Here is a 21,598-nt window from a genome sequence, read left to right as displayed (position 1 = left end):
GGGAGGGTAACAGTTGAAATTGACACCCCTCGAAAACCATTGTCAACCGACGCGAAGCGGAGGTTGACAATGGTTTTCGAGGGGTGTCAATTTCAACTGTTATCCTCCCAAACAGGCACTATTTATTTTGTTATACTGAATGTCTTTTTTAAAATTTTTAAGAAAATTTTACTGCTTTTATATAGGAATAACGTGAATTCTACAGCGAACCGTACGCGCATAATTTTCGCGCATGTAATATTTTTTAATGTTACCCGTTGCCAAGTGCGTTGCTAACGCTGAGGGTAATAGTAAATATTATTAACTGCGTCTTAACCAATCAGATTTCAGTATTTAACATGAAAGTATAACAATAAAAATTGTTTAATTTTTATATCACGTAAATCATATCTGTTCAGTAATAAAATAAATATGTTTAATCAGGTAGCTCTTAATTTGATCAATTAATTTCCTGAGATCACCCAGGACACATATAATAGTTATAAACATTCTTTGTCACAAAAAATTCTCAAAATAAAACATACACAGTCAGTTTTACACACTACAATACACTTAATGTGCAATTTAAACAACAGCAGCAAAGATGAAAAATCGTGGGATTTCTGCAGAAAACAAATTATTGTTGAGGTATAAAAAGAAAATATGACTAATAATGGTACAGGGGCCACATCGCTCACCTGAGAAACATTAATTGGACATAACTATAATCAGCTACAATGTAATGGCAGCTTTGGGATTCAAGGACAGCATATCCCTTCTAAAACCAAAAAAATAATATATATTCCAAAATTGCAATTAGCACAGCCAAAGACCCTGCTGTTACAAGCCACCAACAATTGCTCAACAGATCGAGTTATGCCATCTTACTCATTCAATAGTTTAATTCAGTTTATAATCATTCTATTTCTACACCTAACAGAAATTCAATTTCTAATAATTTTACACTCTTTTCTAATCATCTCCCATTTGGACAAAATATGATCCTTCATTTGAAAGAATTTGAAAGACCTTCTTCCAAGGATGCTTTGTGCCATGTTTAGTTAAAATTGGCTCAGTGGTTTTAGAGAAAAAGCTTTCAACACAGTTGACAACAATGATGACGACAAACAACAGAGAAATTTTAATCAGAAAAGCTCTTCAGCCTTTGGCTCAGGTGAGCTAAAGAGCACAATATTCATGGAATACAAGATCACAATCGATCTACTAGGTATCATTGGTATTGAAAATGAAACATCAAATTTAGCCACCAGTACTATTAAAAAAAGACTAGATTAAGTGTTGTGACAATTAACTAAAACAAAAAACAAACTGTTACACTCATAAATTAAGTTGGATATAAAAAAACACAAAATCTACATGAGTTTTAGTCCCTGAAATTTTCTTAACACATGAACTAATCAATGTATTGCAAAACAATATGAATATACAAAATTAATTGCAGACGTACAGAACATACTTTGTGAAAAAAGAGGAAAACTTATGATCTAGCTATTATAGTACGAAAGCCTTCATTTACCTGTAGGATGTATCATGGAATAAGTAATTAGTACAACGTACAGACTAGAATGTATAAATTATGATGCTGTTAACAGCTAATTCTAAAAATCTGTTAAACACATGAATACATATACATTAATATAAAGTTGTTCATTTTGACACTGAGTGATGGTATATTATGCTTAAAAATCATTATAATTCTAAAACATTCCATAATTTTTAGTATTGTATACAGAATCACTGTCATGTTGTGGATATTATCATTTTACATTACCAGAGACCTATGTGTGTATATAGTTCTCTGCCATAATAACTGGAAGTATAGGTAATATCAATAAAAAAAAAACAGTCAAAACTTATTGTCTTAGAATTAACAGAACCAAAAAATATCCAAGATCGATATAAAGGCTTAGAAGAGTTATAAAAATCCCATTATTATTTTGATATATCCTTGCTATTTCATGTATCACATTTACCATAAATATTAAGGTATAAACATCCTCAGAAGAGGCTCATATACACGTATATATACTAAGCAAATGGATAAAAAGGGGGAAAAAATGCTGAAAATAATCTTGGGTCAACTTTTCTTTTCTAATGAGGTAAATCTAAGATTCTTCTGAACTTTCTGGTAAATACTTTTAAGTTCTGCCATCTTTAATCTGCATTTCTGTAAGAATAACAATTAATAAGTAAGGTTTTGAACTTTGATTAAAGGTTCTTCACTCTTCATTTGAATGCCTATATATATTTTAATTTTCATATTCATGTATTTAAAAATAATATTGAGATTACCGGTATATAGGTTCTTGTGGCCGTTAATATGTATATGTTTAAATATATATCATTTAACTGTAAGTCAAAATAATACAAATGATAGTACGCTGTTCGTTGACTTATATATAACTACCCCCGCCAAATCGCTTATTTTATTAACGAATTATACAATTTAAATTAAGACAGAAACACTTGACAAAGCCACCTTGCTCCTAAAACATGTAAAATTTATTCACATATTGTAACAGTTTGAAAGTGACTAATAGGTCCGTTGGGCCGGGTGTATTGATGTTATATTTGTAAAAGGAATTTTGTAATTATGCTATATACACATATATATATTGTCACTATAATAAATTATTTACTTACCGGGGTACTTACTATATTGCGTGTCATATCCCGAATGAATCACCAAAGAGTGCATTTTATTGTTTAAATATTTACAAATGTAGATATAGAGTCAGGGGTAAATGTACAGTAAAATTTAGAGAAAAAATATGAGAAAAAAGTACAAATGTTCAAGGAGGATGGACTGATTCAAAAATTTCATATATAAATACACAGAGTTTTTTGAGTTTTTTAAGTTTTAAAGTAGACAATAATTCACAAAAATTGAAGGTGTTTGGTCTTTCACAAAATCTAGGTTCTAAGTATTTTTGATTGATACATGAGAGAGCATTACATTCTAATATAAAATGCATCTTATCTGCTATTTGATTGTTATTACATAAGGTAAAGCGTCTTTCATTCAGAGGAATGCCTAACCATCTACCAGTTTCTACAGAAAGTTGGAGATTTGACATTCGAAATTTCACAACTTTTTTTCGAAGTTTTGCTGGAAAATCAATTGAGATTAGAAAAGCCCACATAGTCACTTTATGATAGTTACATTCAATTTAATTCATATGCTCTAACTTATCTTAAACATGATCCTTTTTTCACTTGTTGAACAAACTTCACCTCCAATAAAATGTTCTCTCTCTCTCCTCTTGTTCTCAAAGTTGTTAATTGAAAATTTAATTGATGCGACTGAAATTCTAAATGATGAAGACAGTTTTGATGGGTGTAAAGGTTATGCTCTAATCACAGGCACCTGACTTTATAAATATTTCTCATAATAAAGATAATAATAAAAACCCTATACCTTATATTATTAGGTATAGGGTATATATTTTTATTATGAGAAAATTTATGCTGTCAGGTGCCTGTGGTTCTAATCACTGATTTTGTCACCAAGCTTACCATGAACAGGGGCTTAATTTTCATTTCCCTTGTGAAAGAATCGTGGTACAATATGACTGGATAGGTGGCAAGCCTTTGCTGTAAATACCAAATTTATGAAACAATTAGATAAAACATCAGACAAGTGTTATAAACCCTGATAATATTCAAGGTGCATTGCAGGCTTTTCCTTTTATGTTTTGTTTATTTCAGAAAAATGGATTTCTTGCATAAACAAATGAATCAAAACTGAAAATGTCAAAACCTATTAACATAAATAGAGGTATTTCTTTTTTTAATGATATATTCACCATGATTATAGCTTCAACAATGACAAGGTCCATGACCAGCTGTCTTGGGTAGAACTCTGTGTACACTTGTCCCAGTCTGTTGGCATATGTAACATTGATTCCAACTGAAGGAATCACAAGCAAGCTTTCTGGAATGCAACACACACATATCAACATTTAATTTGTATTTTTCAATTGACAAATGTCAAAATCTAGTTGTGAGATATGGATATTTAATATGAACAAAAAACTCACCAGATCTGATTTGCAATTTCAGGATTAAGAGGCAGGCAATAATAGTTACCCCAAGATGTGAGAGCAAAATCTAAAATGTATGAAAATTTTTTATTTAATTTATAAAACCATGATCCAGAACAATTATGCGTATATATATTTCTGAAACATGAACATACTATTGATAATGGTCTCAATATGATAATCACAATTAATACTGGAGTATATTTATTTTAAAGTCACAGTGCTGCATCATACATGATTTAACTATAAGCAGCAGAACTTAACTTTCGATCAATGCATAGAAATGAAACTTTACAAATGGATCTTTCCAAAGAGCTACAGTTCAGCAGCTAACTACCAGGATTAATGTTAATGTTGGTCAAAATAAATTCATTTCTGGGAAAAAAATATATATATTTTCCATTAGAAGATGCATTGAAAAATATAAAAAAGACTTGGATTGGGGGGGGGGGGGCATGATCAATCAGGGACTTACAATGTATATCATGTGCCAACCAACTAAAATATTCATATATGTTCCAGGGGGACATTAAATATACATTTCTTTTATTTATAACTCAGATATTTAAACTATACCCTTTTCCGCCCTGTGCAATATAAAACGAAAATTTGTCTGTGCATGTGTAATAAACCCTAGGGGTGTGTAATAAAATTTATCACACACCCTTTTCCAGCGCTCTTAGTTATAATTAAACATCTCTTTCTGTTATTAATTGGCTATTATAATATGGAATTCGGTATGTGTCATTCAATTCCAAAGTCTGAGTATGAGGTCAATTACGTCGACGTCAACTTGGTATACAAACAGCTGGCGCAAATTGACAGAAAAGTTTATAAGAGACAGGTAAATAGACATGGAGCAATTTGTTGACAATAATCATTCATTACATGATGTTTTCTTTAAGTATATGAAATTAAAACACTGTGACATGCCTGACGGCATTTTTTATATCGCACCCTATATTCTAAGCTCTCAGTACCTGTATATCAGCCCTCAAGCCTGACGGCTCTCAGGCTGAAATACAATGACCTTGGACTAATATAGGATGTGATTTAAAAAATGCCATGTAATATTCTATATACATTATTTATGAAATGATGAGTTTATATTGTAAAAGTACATGTACCTATAAATGTATTCATGAACATGTTGGTAAAAATATATATATATATAAATGTATTTGTAAATGCTTACGTGTTTTCCTTTCAATTAATTACATCTATGCATATGTATATTGTTTTACATGTGTATGACTTTCAGTTTATTCAATGTACGACATTGTTGACCATCATCCATAGCTTGTCCATTGAAAGGCATGCATTCATTAGGAATGAAATAGTTTGAATTTAAATATTTAAAGATCCAATGTTAATCGCTGGTTAGTGGTTTTTAAACTAAACAACGTAATTGATAAAGGTGTAATACGTATGCTATAATAGGTCGAACACACATCACCTCTTGTTCGAAATAACTCGCCAGATCCAATTTCAATCCAGGCCATGGGTTAAGTTTGGAAAATAGCCAAACCCAAAGTAAATTTAAAATAACAATTATAAACAATACTCTTGATAGTCTGAAAGGATATATTACTTTCACTTCATAATCTTTGTCCCACTGTACTTGATACATTGAATACCGGTATCTCGTTTGAACATGAAGGAAAACGAGAGCATGCCTAATGTTTACTAAGTGCTTTCATTGCACATGCGCACTTTCATCTTCCCAAGTCCAAGGTGTCCGATCCGCTCCGCTCATCTTTGTAAAGAGCGTATCGGATCAGAACCCGTGACTTGGGAATATACGCCCACTTGTTGGTTGATATATCAGGGACGTATGTACGTCCCTGGTATAAAATGACATCATTTTAAAATTATTTTTTATACAATGATTAGATTCTCTTTTATTTCAAAACAGTCTCTTTCACAAAAATTGGGTTCTTAATAAATGACAGTCACTGTACATGTATTACCATTTTTTTAAAACTTACATTCAGTAACCAATATTTTCTCTCAAAATCAACACCAAACATGTATAAAAATAAATATATATATATATGATTTCTTGATTCATAAAGTTGTCTCTCTTGGATCAAAAAATTTCTGGAAACAGAATGGTTCGTAATTAAGCCACAGGTGCTTGTGGACTGGACCGTGCACTACCCCCCCCCCCCTTTCTATTTTTTTTCAATTTTTTTTTTTATTTCTTTTATTAATTATCGTTAACAACCCCTTATCAAAGAACTATCGATGTGCACATAGTATTCACTGTGGTGCTGAGATAAAAGTCAAATCCTTACAAACATCTAAATCAAAAGTATCATCGATAGACATGGATTTGAAGTACATGTATATCAAATGTTTTTTGTATTTGTTTTTTATCTACATGTATTTGTGAATATCGAACAGCTGACAAGATTAAAGAGTGATCAAAGAAAAGTCACCTCTATGGCTTCTACGAAACGAAAGAACTTGCATGGTCACATTTCAGGAGATCGCTTGTCTGATCAATTAAGGAGGGTGAACACCTGAAATTTAACGAATAATTATAATAATAATTGCAAGTTTTTATATATTAAAATCGAATAAACGAAATCAATTTACTGGGCGTAAATCATTAGCGACAACCCTTTGTTACAATTGAAGAAATCCTAGGTACAAAGCGATTTAAAGATGTGTGTTCTTTTACAATAGTTTCTGCTTCTCCTCTTGGCCCAATATAGGATGTACTTCTTGTCTAAATGCTTTGGAAAAATATTGTACTGGATCTGAAATATGGATCTCAGACTATAAACTAGATCTAAAATCCTCAGAATTTTTTCCATTTGAAAAAATTCAAAATCATATATTCAAAGATATTCTAGGTGTACATAGAAAAGCATCAAATTTAGCAGTCAATGCTGAACTAGGTTCTTATCTATTCTACTATTTTTGTTATGAAAACATGTTTAAATACTATATCAGACTAAGAAATATGGAATCAAATACCACATATAATAATGCACTGTTAGTATCAGCTTTTAAAGAATACAAAGAGTTAGCTTCGAAAAAGAGTTATACTTTAAGTTTAAGTTAAATAAATTTTTTGTGGATATGATCTTTGAGCAATTTAACAAAATATCATCCTCTAACTCAGGAAAACTTCATTTTTACAGTAAAATATTAAATACTAACGAGTACAAGTTGCAAGATTACTTACAGTTTTCCTTGAAAAAGCATGAAAGATCCCTGCTAACAAGATTAAGAATAAGTCATTGAAACAGGTAGACATTGTAAACCAATTATCCCAAAGGAAAAACGTTTATGCTATGCTTGTAAATTATTAGTCGAAAAACATTTTGTACTTTACTGTCCTGTGTATGACAATCTTCGATTTCATTATTGTGATATTTTCAATTATAAATTGTACTGTGGTATTGATCCCATAAAAACAATTGTTAATCCATGTGATTATAATGCTACAAAATGTCTATGTATCTACTTGGATAAATGTTTTATGGTGATGTCAATAAACCATTGAATTGAATTGAATTGAATCTTGTAAAATATGTTGTAGAGAAACATTTCAAACGATTTTTTACATTCGTCATTTTTAAAAAACACACGCAGGTCAACATGTACGTGGAAAGATCTGGTTCGACTTAATTAGTGAGACGTACCAGTCTGTCAGAGAGATGTGTGTCCTCTAACACCGGGGGGGGGGGGGGGGGGGGGCTCAGTCATGTATGCCCCCCCCTTCCAACTTTTTCTCACATTAAACATTTTTCTTAAATTTACAATAAAGATATTGAATTATGATTGAGCCCCCCCCCCCTCGCCTTACCTTTTTTGTGAGCATGTAACAATTTAGGATTATCAATCATGAGTATTCATGACTTAATTTAATTGTAATTTTTTGGGGGGAGGGGTGGGGATGGGTAAAGATTTTTCGGACGAGTTTGGAGCTGATAATAGCATATGTAAATGCAATTTTTGTTAGTTTTTTTTTATTACTTTGATTGCTTCACGAGTTGTCTCCCTAAAATCAAAACTTTCTGGAAACAACGATTCGGAACTATAGATGGTTCAATAGTCAGAACCATAGGGCAGTGGAAGCCTCAGAATCACATGCTGTCGCGTAGGATTGACAAACTGCGTTTCAAACAAAATAGGAAAATCAAAAATGCAAAAATAGACTTACATCGCAGAAAATTGTTTAGTGTAAACCCCCAATATAACTACTTATTCATTTTTTAAATGAACTTAAAATGCGGGGTTTTTCCCCAATAAATTTGTGTATTATTCCGAACATTTCATGAAAACAATCACCATTCTAGTAATCTACATTTAAAAAAAATTGTAAAAATAAATCATACGTTTAACTGAAAGTGGAAACAATGAACTACCGCTATATCACAGGAGTCAAGCTCTATTTATGGTTATGCCATTGAAATTAATGTTAAAACGGGGTTGGCCCCTGTGCGCTATATCTATACACAGTATTCATTGTGGTGCTCAGATCAAAATCAACTTCAGCGAATTTCAGAGGAATATTGTTTGATCTAATTCTATTTGTGAATGCTTTGATTCAAGGACCCGGGAAACAGAGCGGGGGAAAAAGCTGACTCGGGGGAGAGAGAGAGAGAGAGAGAGAGAGAGAGAGAGAGAGAGAGAGAGAGGTGAGCTGATAAAGATGCATATATACATGCAGCAACCAAACACCAATTTAGTGTCCACGATGTTTAACGTTTTTGTGTATTTGCTGCACGAGTTGTCTCGCTTAGATCAGGAGATCAAAAAACTTTCTGGAAACATAATCAACATATTGCGTATTATATCAAAAAAGGAAAATACGGTCAGTCAAGTGCTAAAATAGATAAATATATCGCAGAAAATCGAAGTGTAAACACCAATTGAAACTAAACCTTAAATTCGAAAAAAAAATTGTTGTATTTTTATGTAAACAATCAAATTGAACTACATAACTCTGGTATGTTGCGAAGATTTTTTTTTGGGGGGGGGGGGGGGAGGGGCTGTTAAAGATTTTTCGGATGCGTGTGGGGCTGATAAATGCATATGGAAATGCAATTTTTTTTTACTTTGGTCGCTGCACGAGTTGTCTCACTTAAATCAAAACTTTCTGGAAACAACGATTCGGATCTTTAGATAGTTCAATAGTCAGAACTGCTTCACATGCTGTCTTGTAAGATTGACAAACTGCGTTTCAAACAAAATAGGAACCTACGGTCATGCAGTCAAAAATACAAAAATAGATGTACATCGCAGAAAATCGTTTAGTGTAAACCCCCAATGTAACTACTTATTATTATTTTTTTTAATGCAGGTTTGTTTTCCAATAAATTTGTGTATTATTCCGAACATTCCATGAAAACCATCACCATTCTAGTAATCTACATTAAAAAAAATTGTATAAAAAAAACTCATACATTTTAATTGAAAGTGGAAACAAAGAACTACCGCTATATCTATACACAGTATTCATTGTGGTGTTCAGATCAAAATCAACTTCAGCGAATTTCAGAAGTATAATCCATTTTTATGTTTGATCTATTTGTGAATGCATTGATTCAAGGACCCCGGGAAACGGAGCGGGAGAGAGAGAGAGAGAGAGAGAGAGAGAGAGAGAGAGAGAGCTGATAAAGATACATATACATGCAATTACCTATATTATTTAAAACGCAACCAAACACCAATTTACTTTAATGTTTTACCATTTCAGTTGTGTATTTGATGCTCTATTTTTCTCGTTTAGATCAAAAGATCAAAACACTTTCTGGAAACAACGAGTTAGAACCAGAAGGTTTATGTAATGTAATCGCGTAATAAACGACATACTGCGTATTATATCAAAAAGGAAAATACGACCAGTCAAGTGCTAAAATAGGTATAATTACATATACATCGCAAAAAATCGAAGTGAAACTAAAACTTAAATTCGACAAAATTTTTTTGTATTGTTACGTAAACAGTGAAATTGAACTAAAATATGAAAACTCTAGTATGTTGCGAAGATATTTTTCATGTTGTATGAGCTAACACGGCTACACTATCAGAGCAGTTAATACAGAACGACGACTGTTCCCCAATCACGCAAACATCACGTACATTCTTCTCTATTTCCATATATAAAGGAAAATACACAATTTTCTAACATTAGTTTTTTTTTAATTGTCGCATGACGTTATTAGAAATGCTCCAAATGTAGTCATGTGACAATCAAAACCCTATTTCGCTGCACGAGTTGTCTCGCTTAGATCAAAAAAAGACTTTCTGGAAAAAACTAGTCGGAACTAGAACTGAAGATTACGTAAACTTCAAAATCACGTGTTATCGCGTAATTTTGACAAATTACGTATCAAATAAATAGAAAATCACGGTGAGTCAAGTGCATAAATAGTATACAGTGCAAAATCATTAAGTAACTAAATTCTTTAACATATTTCAAGTGTTCCGATTCCTGATATAGAAGTATCTCGTATCCGCAAATTGCAGTTTTAGAAGAAAAATAATAAAAGATAAATCGAAAAATTGGTTGTCAGACATATATTGTTTTACATGTATTCCTTTGTGAGTGATTCATCAGAGTTTTAAAAATGCAGAATGATACTTTTTGAAACATCTTTGTAATCACCTCTCTCTCTCTCTCTCTCTCTCTCTCTCTCTCTCTCTCTCTCTCTCTCAAAATTCATGATCATTTATGATTTAGAAGTTATTTGATTTTCTTTCTTATTTTTTCTTATCCCGATTAGTATGTATGGAATCCCGATCTATCCATGATTACCTTGAGCGGCTAGTTCAATATTACAATATATTGTTTGAATAACAAAAAGTAAAAAGTAGTACATGCAAAAAGAGTACTTTTACTTTCAGGATTTATTAATACGTAAACTGTTTATCATTTACAAATGTTGTATCCTCTGTGGAAAAATAATTTGCGTAAATATGACAATTTTGATAGTCTAATATACAATAAAATATAGAACATTTAAATTTAATCTATTAATACATGAACACACTGAATAGAACCGTTTATATAAATTTTATCGTATATGAACCTTCGATAAATGTACTTGTCATTTTTATTTTGATCTTGGTCTTTCTAAACACTATATTTAGTCGCTAAAAAGATTTTAAAGTTTAAACGTTATTTACAGTGCATTTTAGTTATACAACATATTTTGGCAGCATGCCAATAATTACACTATCTATTGCAATGTTTGAAAAACTCAGAGATTTTTGTTGTATAACTCAAATCGAACCTAAATATGCTTGAATATTCACTGTATTACATTATTTTGGAAAATGTCTCAACCAAATGAAAACCTAATACATGCACGGATCTAGAAGGCGGCTGGGGGTCTGCAAAATTCAAATTTCTTTAAATTTACATGGTAAAATCCCCAAAATATGCCTCACCCCCCCCCCCAAAAAAAACACCCCTCAAATAACTGTGCCCCCCCCCCCCCCGGAAAAAAGGTCTGGGTCCGCGCATGCTAATATGTGATATCTTAAAATGCAGGGTGGTTGCCAATGCTAATATACTTAAAATTGTAAAACTTTAATTTTGTTCAAAGGAAGTTGCTTCTCTTAGAAAGCTTTGTGCGAGTCGCTTAATTACACAATTGAACGTTTGTGTTAAGAACAACCTTAATTATACATCCTTGAACTGATCTGCTCTTCCCGGCATTTACTGGAATGTTGGTTATGTCCGATGAACGCATATTATGTACAGATGCATGTGTGCACTGTTTATGGGTGTTTACAGTTGTCTGTGGCCAACCTCAATCGATTTAGACGCCTTGAGAGGTCAACAGACAAATATAATTGTGTAATTACATTTTAATTTAACCCATGCATTTTTTAAAAAAAAATCCAAAGAACGATTTTTACCCGTCCCATACACATCGCCTTTATAAATACGCCCTGCGAGGTCTGTCTTATCTTCCCAAGTCACATCGTCTCAAGCCACGGGTTTTGTGTCCATTCTATTTCCACAAACGTTTGTGGAAATAGAATGGACACAAAACCCGTGGCTTGAGACGATGCCCAAGTCAAGGGTTTCTGATCCGCTCTGCTCTACATAAACATTTATTTATGTTGACTTGGAAAGATGGGTCTGTCTGCAAGCATCCGTGGACTGCAATTACACGATTATTTTGTGGGATCTTCTAACGGACGAAGTATCATTTTTTGGGTGTTACATTATGCAAAACTGAAGTGTTTTTAATTTCTAAAAGTCCTATAAAATGTATATATATAAATAGGGATTTCTGAGCGGAAATTCTGAAATGTCCGGTATAAACTTACATGCCTTAAAAGTCCTAAGAAGATAACATAATTTCAAATATAAATATTAATGATTAGTCAGTTAACAATGTTAGATCTAAACGACATTTTCATGAGATTGCTACATATCATCATGACATACACATCATATTAAATTCGAACCTGAAATAAAGCTATTATAATATTGTTTATATCATAATCCCGTAAACAATTTCATTTTGTTTCTCTTGAAGTTTTTTTGTGTTTAATTTGATATTTGTTTATTCATTATTTAAATAAAATTATTTGTCAATTGACAAAGTTTGGGGGGGGGGGTGAATAATTCCCAATTTCTGAACATATTGAAAAACAAAGTTTCTGTTGTTTTTTATCAATCAATTTTCAGATTCGATAAGAGCACCATTCAATAAATCAATAAAAAATAAAAGCAAAAAAGTTTCCAAATGTAACAGAAACAAGACTCATAATATTTCTCCCTATTCATGTGTTACAGATCTAAATAATTATCATAGATGTACATGATTATTAATGCGTAATACATTGGTATTTGCATGTGATGTAGATTGTAAAATACATATTTATATTTTTTTAAAAACGGTACCAATATCAATGGATATTCCATTATAAAAGGCATGGCAATAGTAAAAATTCCACTTACCCGAGCTACGTATATATATAGATCTACATGTGATTTGAATTTTCTAACGTTATGTAATAAAAAAAACAAAAAACAATCGACACCCGAGTAAAAGACATAAATAATTTAAAAAGAACATATTTATAAAAATTTTAAAGTTAGTATTTGTACCGAGGTCTTATAAAAGCTTCTTCGTTCTCTTGTGCAAAACGTGAAAATGAATATATGTCTATGGCCTGTAGACGGGGATTTCCACTGACGTCATCACGGGAATTCCAACCATTGCATTTTAATATAAACATCGTCGGGGCGACGGGCCATTTGAAAGTCGGAAGACAGCGACACACGTATTAGTGTATCTCTTAACACAGGAACTTTATATAGACATACATTTGTTGGATTTTTTTTTCAACTGAAAGTGTGATTTTGATTAGCGTATTTGTACGAAGCGATCGCAGCCATATTTATTTGAAAATGTCGAACAGAGACCTTGCTCGCCACCAAAATTTGGCTGAAGATGATTTGGTTGAAGACTGTGCACCTTTTGGAGGTTCAACAGAATATTTGAAAAAGTCTGCACACCACTTTTCGTCAGACAAGTGCGATTCTGTGTGCGACAGCGGTGTGGATCTTCGATCTGTGGAAAGTTGCTACAGTTCGTATGCTGGGTCTCTTCCCGTAGTTGCCGAGAAGAGTCCAGACACTCAAACTATTGAGGAGAAATTGGAAGGGCTTACTTTGGGTTCTCAAAACTATCCATCTACAGAGGAAACAAAATGCTCTCTGGATGATGGTTATATAAGCTACGACAGAAAGGAAGTTTCGTGTGAATTATCACATGATCCAACTCCCCAAATATCACCAGAAGTATTCCAGCTATACAGTCAAGATAATGATGGAGACTCGTAAGTTCGCAATCTTATTTAAAATTTGCAAAATTATATAAAATTTAAACTTTTGTGTGCAGGGTGCAGGGTTTGTAGTTAACGACCTTTGTTCGATCTGGGGATTTCCAGTACTGCGCACGCGTGTAGGGCATGTGATCGGCCGCGAGGTCAACGATAGCTTTATGCAAATGAGTCAGACGTACTTCCCGATTCACTCATGAATAAACATGTTGACTGAGCTGACACATATATTGGATATATGTCAACATTGAATGATCACTCAAATTTTATAAATAGTGTTTACTTAATTGAAAAATCACAAGATATATGGTGATAAAAGCAGTATAAAAATAGATCAGAAGAATGGATGAAAAAATTATTATGAAACCTGAAACTTAAAATTATCTAATATCTATATTTTTTTTATAGGCAACTACACATGGCAATCATCAATTTACTGGTGCCAATTGCTCTGTATATCATCCAGCAAGCCCCTAGCAGAGATTGGCTAAATCTTCCCAACAACATGCTCCAGACCCCTCTTCATTTGGCTGTCATGACACGACTTCCCCAAGTTGTCAAGGCCCTCATTGATGGGGGAGCGGACATTGAGGCCAGGGATTCTAAAGGGGACACTCCCCTTCACATTGCCAGTAGAGAGGGGTATGACGATATCGCCCTGATCTTGCTTGCACCTGCTAGTACTGCAAGCAAAAGAACTCAGGACTTGGAAGCTCGAAATTATGATGGTATGCATGCAAATTTGCAAAACTATAACTGTGTATTCATATTTACTTCTTAGCCAGATTATAAGTGTTTCATAGAGGAAGAAGTATTTTTTTTATTCATAGAGAATTGTATGTTTTTCTTTGTTTTGTAGGTCAGACTTGTCTGCACTTGGCAGCAGAGAACACCCATCTCCCAATTATTCGTCTTTTAGTGATGTCAGGAGCCAACCTGAATACACAGGTAAGACAGCCTTGTCTGAAACAATGCAAAGCTATTAACCAATCAAAAAAGCTCTTCCTTCAAATGAAAGATTTATGAGATCATGTGTGACCTTTAATATGAATACGTTAATTTATACCTGTGTGGTATTTCCGCTACTCACTACACAACAGTTTGCAATGTATGTAAGAATTTTGTGGCTTGAACAAGAAAATTTAATTAACAATGTTCTTTTTTTCTCTTTTTCCAGGATGGAAAAAGTGGCAAGAGTGTCATCCATTATGCTGCAGAAACTGGGAACACTTTGTTGTTGGATTTTTTGCTGCAATACAGCACCATCAACCTTCATTCCAGAACGTACAGTGGACTCACAGCCATCATGTTAGCTGATGGACGAAATTATCACGACATTGTGCATCAATTGCAGAAATACGGGGGGTCACTGGAAAATGTTGCTTTCGATGACTCTTCAGATAGTGAGGAAGATATGGTAAGATAACGGTCCCTGAATCTAAAATAAAATTTATTTTCTTCAGAAAATTTACTTACTTTACTTTGCCTTCTTTTAAGTTCTAATGGAACTGATCCTAATGTTGAGTTTACTTTGTATTTTTTCAGAGTTGAAATGACTTTCCAATTGTCATGCTCACAACTGGGTCGGCCCAAGACGTCCCGAGATGACTCCCGGCACAATCTGTGATAACTTCGTCCCTACGAGGATAAATACGAGTCTAACTCTGGCAGGAAACTCAAACTACAAACTTTAATCCATGGTTGTGATTATTTGTAAAAAACAAAAAAAACAAAACAACAATTTTTTCCAGTATTTTCATCTAAAGGAATACATGTTTGATATATATGTATAATCTCGCAGTAGTAGCGGGAAGTTATGTAGGAAAAATGTGTTTTTTTACATGCATGAGATTTTTTTACCATGTGTAAGATTTTTTGAGTTTTGTATGATGGGTCTGAACATCTATGCAAAGGTGCCAGCTGGACTTGCCCTATGCCAGTATAAAGAACTAATCGCTGTAGAAATCCTGTATATTTATTGTGAATGTTGTATGTGAACAGACAGGTCAGTAGAGGAAGATCTACATCTATTCCATTCCACTGTGTTGTTTTTATCTGTTTGAGAAATAAATCGAATAATCATAAAAATATTACTGTGTTTTCTTTAAGTGAATATATGTATTTCACAGTGTATGTGTTTGTGTAAGATATGACACAGAATCTATTTCCCATATAAAGTACAGAACTTTTGTTTGCATGAGTACATGCAATATGTTTCCTTATAAAGTTGCATTTTTACCTAATGCACATGTAGTTTGCGAGATTAGGAAACGGTATCAAGTAACAAAGGAAGTTACTGAAAACTAGTACATGAAGGAAGATGCGAAGTTACATTGTATGGGTAAAGTAGGTCTGAAGTTACATTGTATGGGTAAAGGGGTTGTAATTTCATTACATTGTATGGGTAAAGGGGTTGTAATTTCATTACATTGTATGGGTAAAGGGGTTGTAATTTCATTACATTGTATGGGTAAAGGGGTTGTAATTTCATTGCATTGTATGGGTAAAGGGGGTGTAATTTCATTACATTGTATGGGTAAAGGGGTTGTAATTTCATTACATTGTATGGGTAAAGGGGTTGTAATTTCATTACATTGTATGGGTAAAGGGGTTGTAATTTCATTACATTGTATGGGTAAAGGGGGTGTAATTTCATTACATTGTATTGGTAAAGGGGGTGTAATTTCATTTTGCTGATAAACGGTGAAGTAACTTTAAATTATCATATTCACGAATCTTGTAAGTCAATATGACTTTTGAAAATAGATAATGAAGTATTTGTTTCATAAATCTTGGGTGTCAGTTACATCTGACACGGTGACACCTCGGTGAAATCATCGTCGTAAACCACGATCATTATGTACCACCCTCCTATCTGGAGGAGGGACCACAATGCGGTATAGAAGCCAGATGCCAGGAAACAGGATTCATGTTGGGATTTTGTGTATAAACTTCCATTTTTTATCACTTTTTTCCCTAAAAATCCCAGTTTTGTTAACGGACTTCCTAATTGTTAATTTGAGAAGATTTTCAAGATTAATGTGTCCACTATCACATACAAAAGGACAGGACTTTTCACGAAATAAGAACATTTTTTTAGCTGAGCATTTTTTAGCATTGTGTCCTAGTTCGGAAGAAATAGGATTGTTATCTTTGAAGGCAATTTTCCGGGCATTTTGCAAAATGTAGATAACAATGAAATTTGGTGCTCAATTCACGAAATCTTGTGACAGGCAGGAAGTTATGATTTCTTGATAGTGTCTTTTCAGAGATTCATTGAATCACCATCTTTATTTTCGCTACGACGGAAATTCACTTCAAATACCGAGAGAATAAATGCTGAATGTAGAGAGGAAATGCCTTAACTTTTGGCAGAACCCACAGGTGACTGGGGGAACTCCGTAATGACTCAAGACATCGACGAGGCGTTATACAATTGCATTCGGTTTTATTGAATCATTACAATTGCATTCGGTTTTATTGAATCATTTGCCAAAATATTGATAGATTTCGAGAAGCTATTTTGAATAGTGATAATTTCCCCCCGGGGTTTCGACCTCACGCGTGCGGAGGAGGGGGTGTCCAAACCTAGATAATTTTTTTCTGGGATCGAGAGAATCCAAGGTCTATATTCGATAACTTTGCTATCTGATTTAGATATTTATTTAGTTTTCCAGAGGGTGGCACTGAACCCCCTTTTGATCCGCGCCTATGGGCCCCTTTCCAAACCCTCACAGAGCTCGTGACACCCCGTACTTACACATAATTATTGATGAATAGTTCTTGTTACAAACATCAAAGCTAAATATAAGAAAAAGCAACAAAGAACATTTTTATTTGCTTCATCATAAACACAACGATCCACGTGCGTTGGATTTCCCAACAGCACACACGGTTAAATCATGCAACAAAGAAGAACTTACTAAAACTAAAATAACTAAATATATACCTGACGACATCAAAGTACAATTACAGGTAAAACATTTATATCAGGAAAATATATTTAATATCTTAGAAACTCTTCTTAAATAGTTTGAAATATTATATGAATTGTATCTATAATTTTTCATCGCGAGATTTTATCATCTAGGAATAAACAAATCCGGATTAATCCATTTTTATCTTCGGAAAAAAAAATGTTTAAGTTTTTTTATTTCAAGAACTAACTTTATAGAATCTTTCATCTATAGATCGAAAAGTCATTTTTAATTAAGTATTGATATACATGTATAAATCTATTTCCTGCTAATGTTCGATTAATATTCTGTGGCTAATGCCCCGCATATACCACACCGAATTTGAATAAGTTTGCCTCAAAATATAAAGGAATCACTTCATTTCTGAGAAACAATTAAGTGTTTTTCGATTATATTTTGCACCGTCTTTTAACATAGAAAAGTGCAAAAGAAAAACTAAAAAATACGTAGAGGTAATAGCATTCTTAAAATAGAAGATAAATTTAGAATGTTTAATTTGCGGTGTTGTAAATGTACCGTGTGATGGAAATGGAAACCGCCAGACCACAAAAACACGAATACAACACTGTTTTAAGAATTCCGAAATTTTTCTAAAAACCAATTATTCACTGTGTTGAACTTTATCATACGATGATAGACAGAAAAACGGTAATGTTAAAAAATGTACCATCTACCTAGTATTATGTAGAGTATATACATTTTCAATTACGAGAAAAATATATTACAATGTCAGGTGCCTGTGGTCTAAATATACCAATAGAATAGAGTTATTCCAACAGATAATGATAAAATATTATATTATATACAATGTATATAGTAATAAAATTTTGATCAGCTGCTACAGACTCATTATCGATACATGTATGTATAAATTAATTCACATCGGGTAATTCATCATTATACATGAATTTAATTTAATTTGTGTTACCAGCTATCGCTGTGCTATGATAAAGCACTAAACCAAATATATTCTAAATTTATTTTTGATTTCGTGAAACGGGATATACATTTTTAATGAAATGAATAAATGGCTCTGTAACATATAAAATCCGGACACATTAAACATCGAAATTTACCGTTTGAAAATACAGATGTTGTGCATTAATTTGTCTATAACAACAAATATAGCCATGAAATTTTCAACAAACAGGTGTTTTCAAAAGCTTATATGCATATTCATTCTAACCATTTTTGTTTAATTGCATACTAATTGTCGTAAAGACGAAGTTCTCTAAAAATGACAAACGCAATATGAACGGTTGTACATTAGGTGAGGTATCAGGATACGTCTGTGTTGATCTATGATAAAGGTAAACGACGACAGAGTGGAATATTTACTTTAACTAACATGTTTAAATATAATATATCCGTATAATGTTAACTTATGTATGTACAGTATTTGAAGAATGCAAATCTATTTGGAGAACAATTGTTGAACGTTGTATCATAAAAAGAGGTTCCAGCATTATTAAATATTCAATTCAAACATCACAGAAAACTGCAACATTTCCTCTCTCTTTTTATCTTCTTCAAGCTCTCAATTTCGTGCAATGCCTTGTTGGCATCATCGAACAGTCAGATTATATTGTAGGACGAAACATCTTTGATAAGACTGTACACATATTTAAGAATGATTTATATATTTTTTATAGTACGTAGATCAAAGTAAGATATAAAAGGTTTGCTTTGATTCACAATGACAATGCAGCAGAACGGAGATGGAACCTTTCGCCGAAAAATCCAGGAAATGTCACGAACTGGTTTTGTTTCGCCATTATCATATTAATGTCACATGGAGCTCCGCAGTCTGATGTTTAACGTACAATAAACCACAACCTTACAGGGACGTACATTGGATTAAAGATATAAGAATGTAGCAGTCTTATAGATGATTACATGTTAATTAGATTAGGAAGTAGATGATAAATGATGAATTCATTACGTCTTCTACAAAACGCGGAGTAAGGAAATTAGCTATCATTCATATTTTTGGTTAGATCTCGAGATCTTTTTATTCATATTTCAATGGGCATAAATAATATAGCTTTTGTTATGTAGAGATAAACCCTTATCTTTCCCTGATGGAACAGAAATCAAAATTAACCATGTTGATTTCCGCCATTAGCCATGAATATTTTTGCTAAAAGTGAATAATGATGAATGTGAAAAGAAACGCATAAAGCCCCGAAGGCGAATTCCGAAGTACATGTACAACCCCGACTAAGTACTGTTATATAGGTTATACTGTCAAATTAGAATAAACTCGTATTTTCGTCTCCATGAAAAATTCAGCAAAGGGACCTATTACCGTCACTTAAACATGTCCTAAGAAACTTTTGCTCGGTGGTTTAAAATCCTTTTGAAAAATACCATTTGCCATATGTGTTTGAGATAAAAAGTTTAATACGATTCATACCCTACACAGGACGTTGTCTTGGAGGGTGAACGATCTGTAAATAGGAGGGCGTTCGATAGGACATTACCCTTCGTTGAAAGTAACATTTTTTTTTAAAACTTTAACATCTCTCTCTCTCTCTCTCTCTCTCTCTCTCTCTCTCTCTCTCTCTCTCTCTCTCTCAATAAACAGTTAAAAAGCGTACAGTACATTAGCTATGGAATGATTTCATGTTTTTATGCAAAAAAAAAATAAGAAGAAGAAAAATGATTTCTTAAAGTATGATAAGATGTACTTGTTAATAACAAGGAAGGATCTTGAAATAAATCATACAACATTCCCAGACGTGCAGATCCTTAAAAGGGAATGCCGAAACGAGACCCATTTTTTCTTTCACTACTTTCGTAATATTTAATTTTATGCTACATGAAATGGGAAACCCAACTGCTTTGAGAAAGTCCAGAACCTTTTAAACATATTGTAATATTAAAGTAGGTAACCAATTTAAATACCCACCGTAAGCTATATATGCATAATTTTAGTTTTCATTGTTATACCATGTTCTAATTTCTGACCAGCTATGATAAGAACTATATTGACGGGGTTTTAAATAGCAACCGGCATATGTTTATATATATATATATGTGTACATGTAGATATACCGGAGATCTGAAAATTTCCACTGCTTGCATGATGTCCTAAATCAAGTAACTTACTTCATTGCACTGCTATACATGATTATAGCCCCCCCCCCCCCCCCCCCCCCCCCCCCCCGCATGAAGAATGCAGTAGCATTTATGAAATATTTAGGAATCCATGGAGACACCGTCCAATAATTTTTCTTTAGAATAGAAGAGATGGTATGTATACATCGATGCTTGGTAAAAGGAGCAGATTCAAATGGGGTGGGGGAGGAGGGGGTAAGGGGTCAGAGAGAGAGAGAGAGAGAGAGAGAGAGAGAGAGAGAGAGAGAGAGAGAGAGTGTGGGGGTGAAGGGACCCGGCCGCTTTCCTACAAAGGAATTATAATTATGCTCGGAACCACGCCTCCCTTTAAAAAGTGGCCTCCTTGTCCCTCCCCTGTGTGATGGTGTGTACTTGTATTAACTCTATCACGACTCGTTACATGTACTCTGAAATCTTTGTCTCATTTTTATAACAGTTCCATTGCATTAGACGGAATTGATACTTTTCATTAGTATCCACGCCCATCCTTTGCATTGGTATCCACACCCATCCGATGTATATTCCAACTTAATGATTAACCGCAATGCAGAAATACATTGTTTGATTAAAAGTTTTCATCAGAACATAGAACAAGTTATTGTCACAAGCTCTTGGGCATGGATACCCCCG

General features: G+C 33.3%; 2 protein-coding genes across 4 annotated transcripts; one reads left to right on the top strand and one right to left on the bottom strand.

Annotated features, from left to right (window-relative positions):
• Positions 1-813: 813 nt before the first annotated feature.
• Positions 814-7,627, bottom strand: LOC105319825 (phosphatidylinositol N-acetylglucosaminyltransferase subunit H). Of its 3 annotated transcripts, XR_010714516.1 has the most exons (7): positions 7,240-7,627; positions 6,679-6,808; positions 6,485-6,568; positions 4,041-4,110; positions 3,807-3,934; positions 3,517-3,594; positions 814-2,167 (listed from the first exon to the last, which is right to left on the bottom strand). XR_010714516.1 is itself a non-coding variant. In XM_011417521.4 (5 exons), the coding sequence occupies exons 1-5, from the start codon at positions 5,671-5,673 to the stop codon at positions 2,078-2,080; spliced, it is 405 nt and encodes a 134-aa protein (XP_011415823.3). In that variant the 5' UTR covers positions 5,674-5,784; the 3' UTR covers positions 814-2,077. The 3 variants fall into 3 exon arrangements, 1 of the variants encoding a protein (XP_011415823.3); XR_010714515.1 differs by lacking the exons at positions 6,485-6,568; positions 6,679-6,808; positions 7,240-7,627 and adding an exon at positions 5,500-5,754; XM_011417521.4 differs by lacking the exons at positions 6,485-6,568; positions 6,679-6,808; positions 7,240-7,627 and adding an exon at positions 5,635-5,784.
• A 5,659-nt stretch (positions 7,628-13,286) lies between these two features.
• Positions 13,287-15,592, top strand: LOC105319824 (NF-kappa-B inhibitor alpha-like). Its single transcript, NM_001305335.1, is given in 5 exon segments — positions 13,287-13,868; positions 14,280-14,599; positions 14,731-14,819; positions 15,049-15,288; positions 15,417-15,592. Coding segments are annotated over 5 exon segments (1,086 nt in total). The 5' UTR covers positions 13,287-13,437; the 3' UTR covers positions 15,423-15,592.
• The last annotated feature ends 6,006 nt before the right edge of the window (positions 15,593-21,598 follow it).

This window comes from Magallana gigas, chromosome 6 (assembly GCF_963853765.1).
Source record: "Magallana gigas chromosome 6, xbMagGiga1.1, whole genome shotgun sequence".
Taxonomy (NCBI): Eukaryota; Metazoa; Mollusca; class Bivalvia; order Ostreida; family Ostreidae; genus Magallana; species Magallana gigas.
This window is presented reverse-complemented; position numbering and strand designations above follow the sequence as displayed.

What these genes read in the sequence shown, in the direction of transcription:
- LOC105319825 (XM_011417521.4), bottom strand. Translation starts at nt 5,673, where the DNA reads ATGTATCAAGTACAGTGGGACAAAGATTATGAAGTGAAA. An exon ending in TTGTTGAAGCTATAATCATG is followed by an intron (nt 3,595 to 3,806) that starts GTGAATATATCA and finishes TGGTATTTACAG; the next exon opens with CAAAGGCTTGCCACCTATCC. An exon ending in AAATTAAGCCCCTGTTCATG is followed by an intron (nt 2,168 to 3,516) that starts GTAAGCTTGGTG and finishes TTATTCTTACAG; the next exon opens with AAATGCAGATTAAAGATGGC.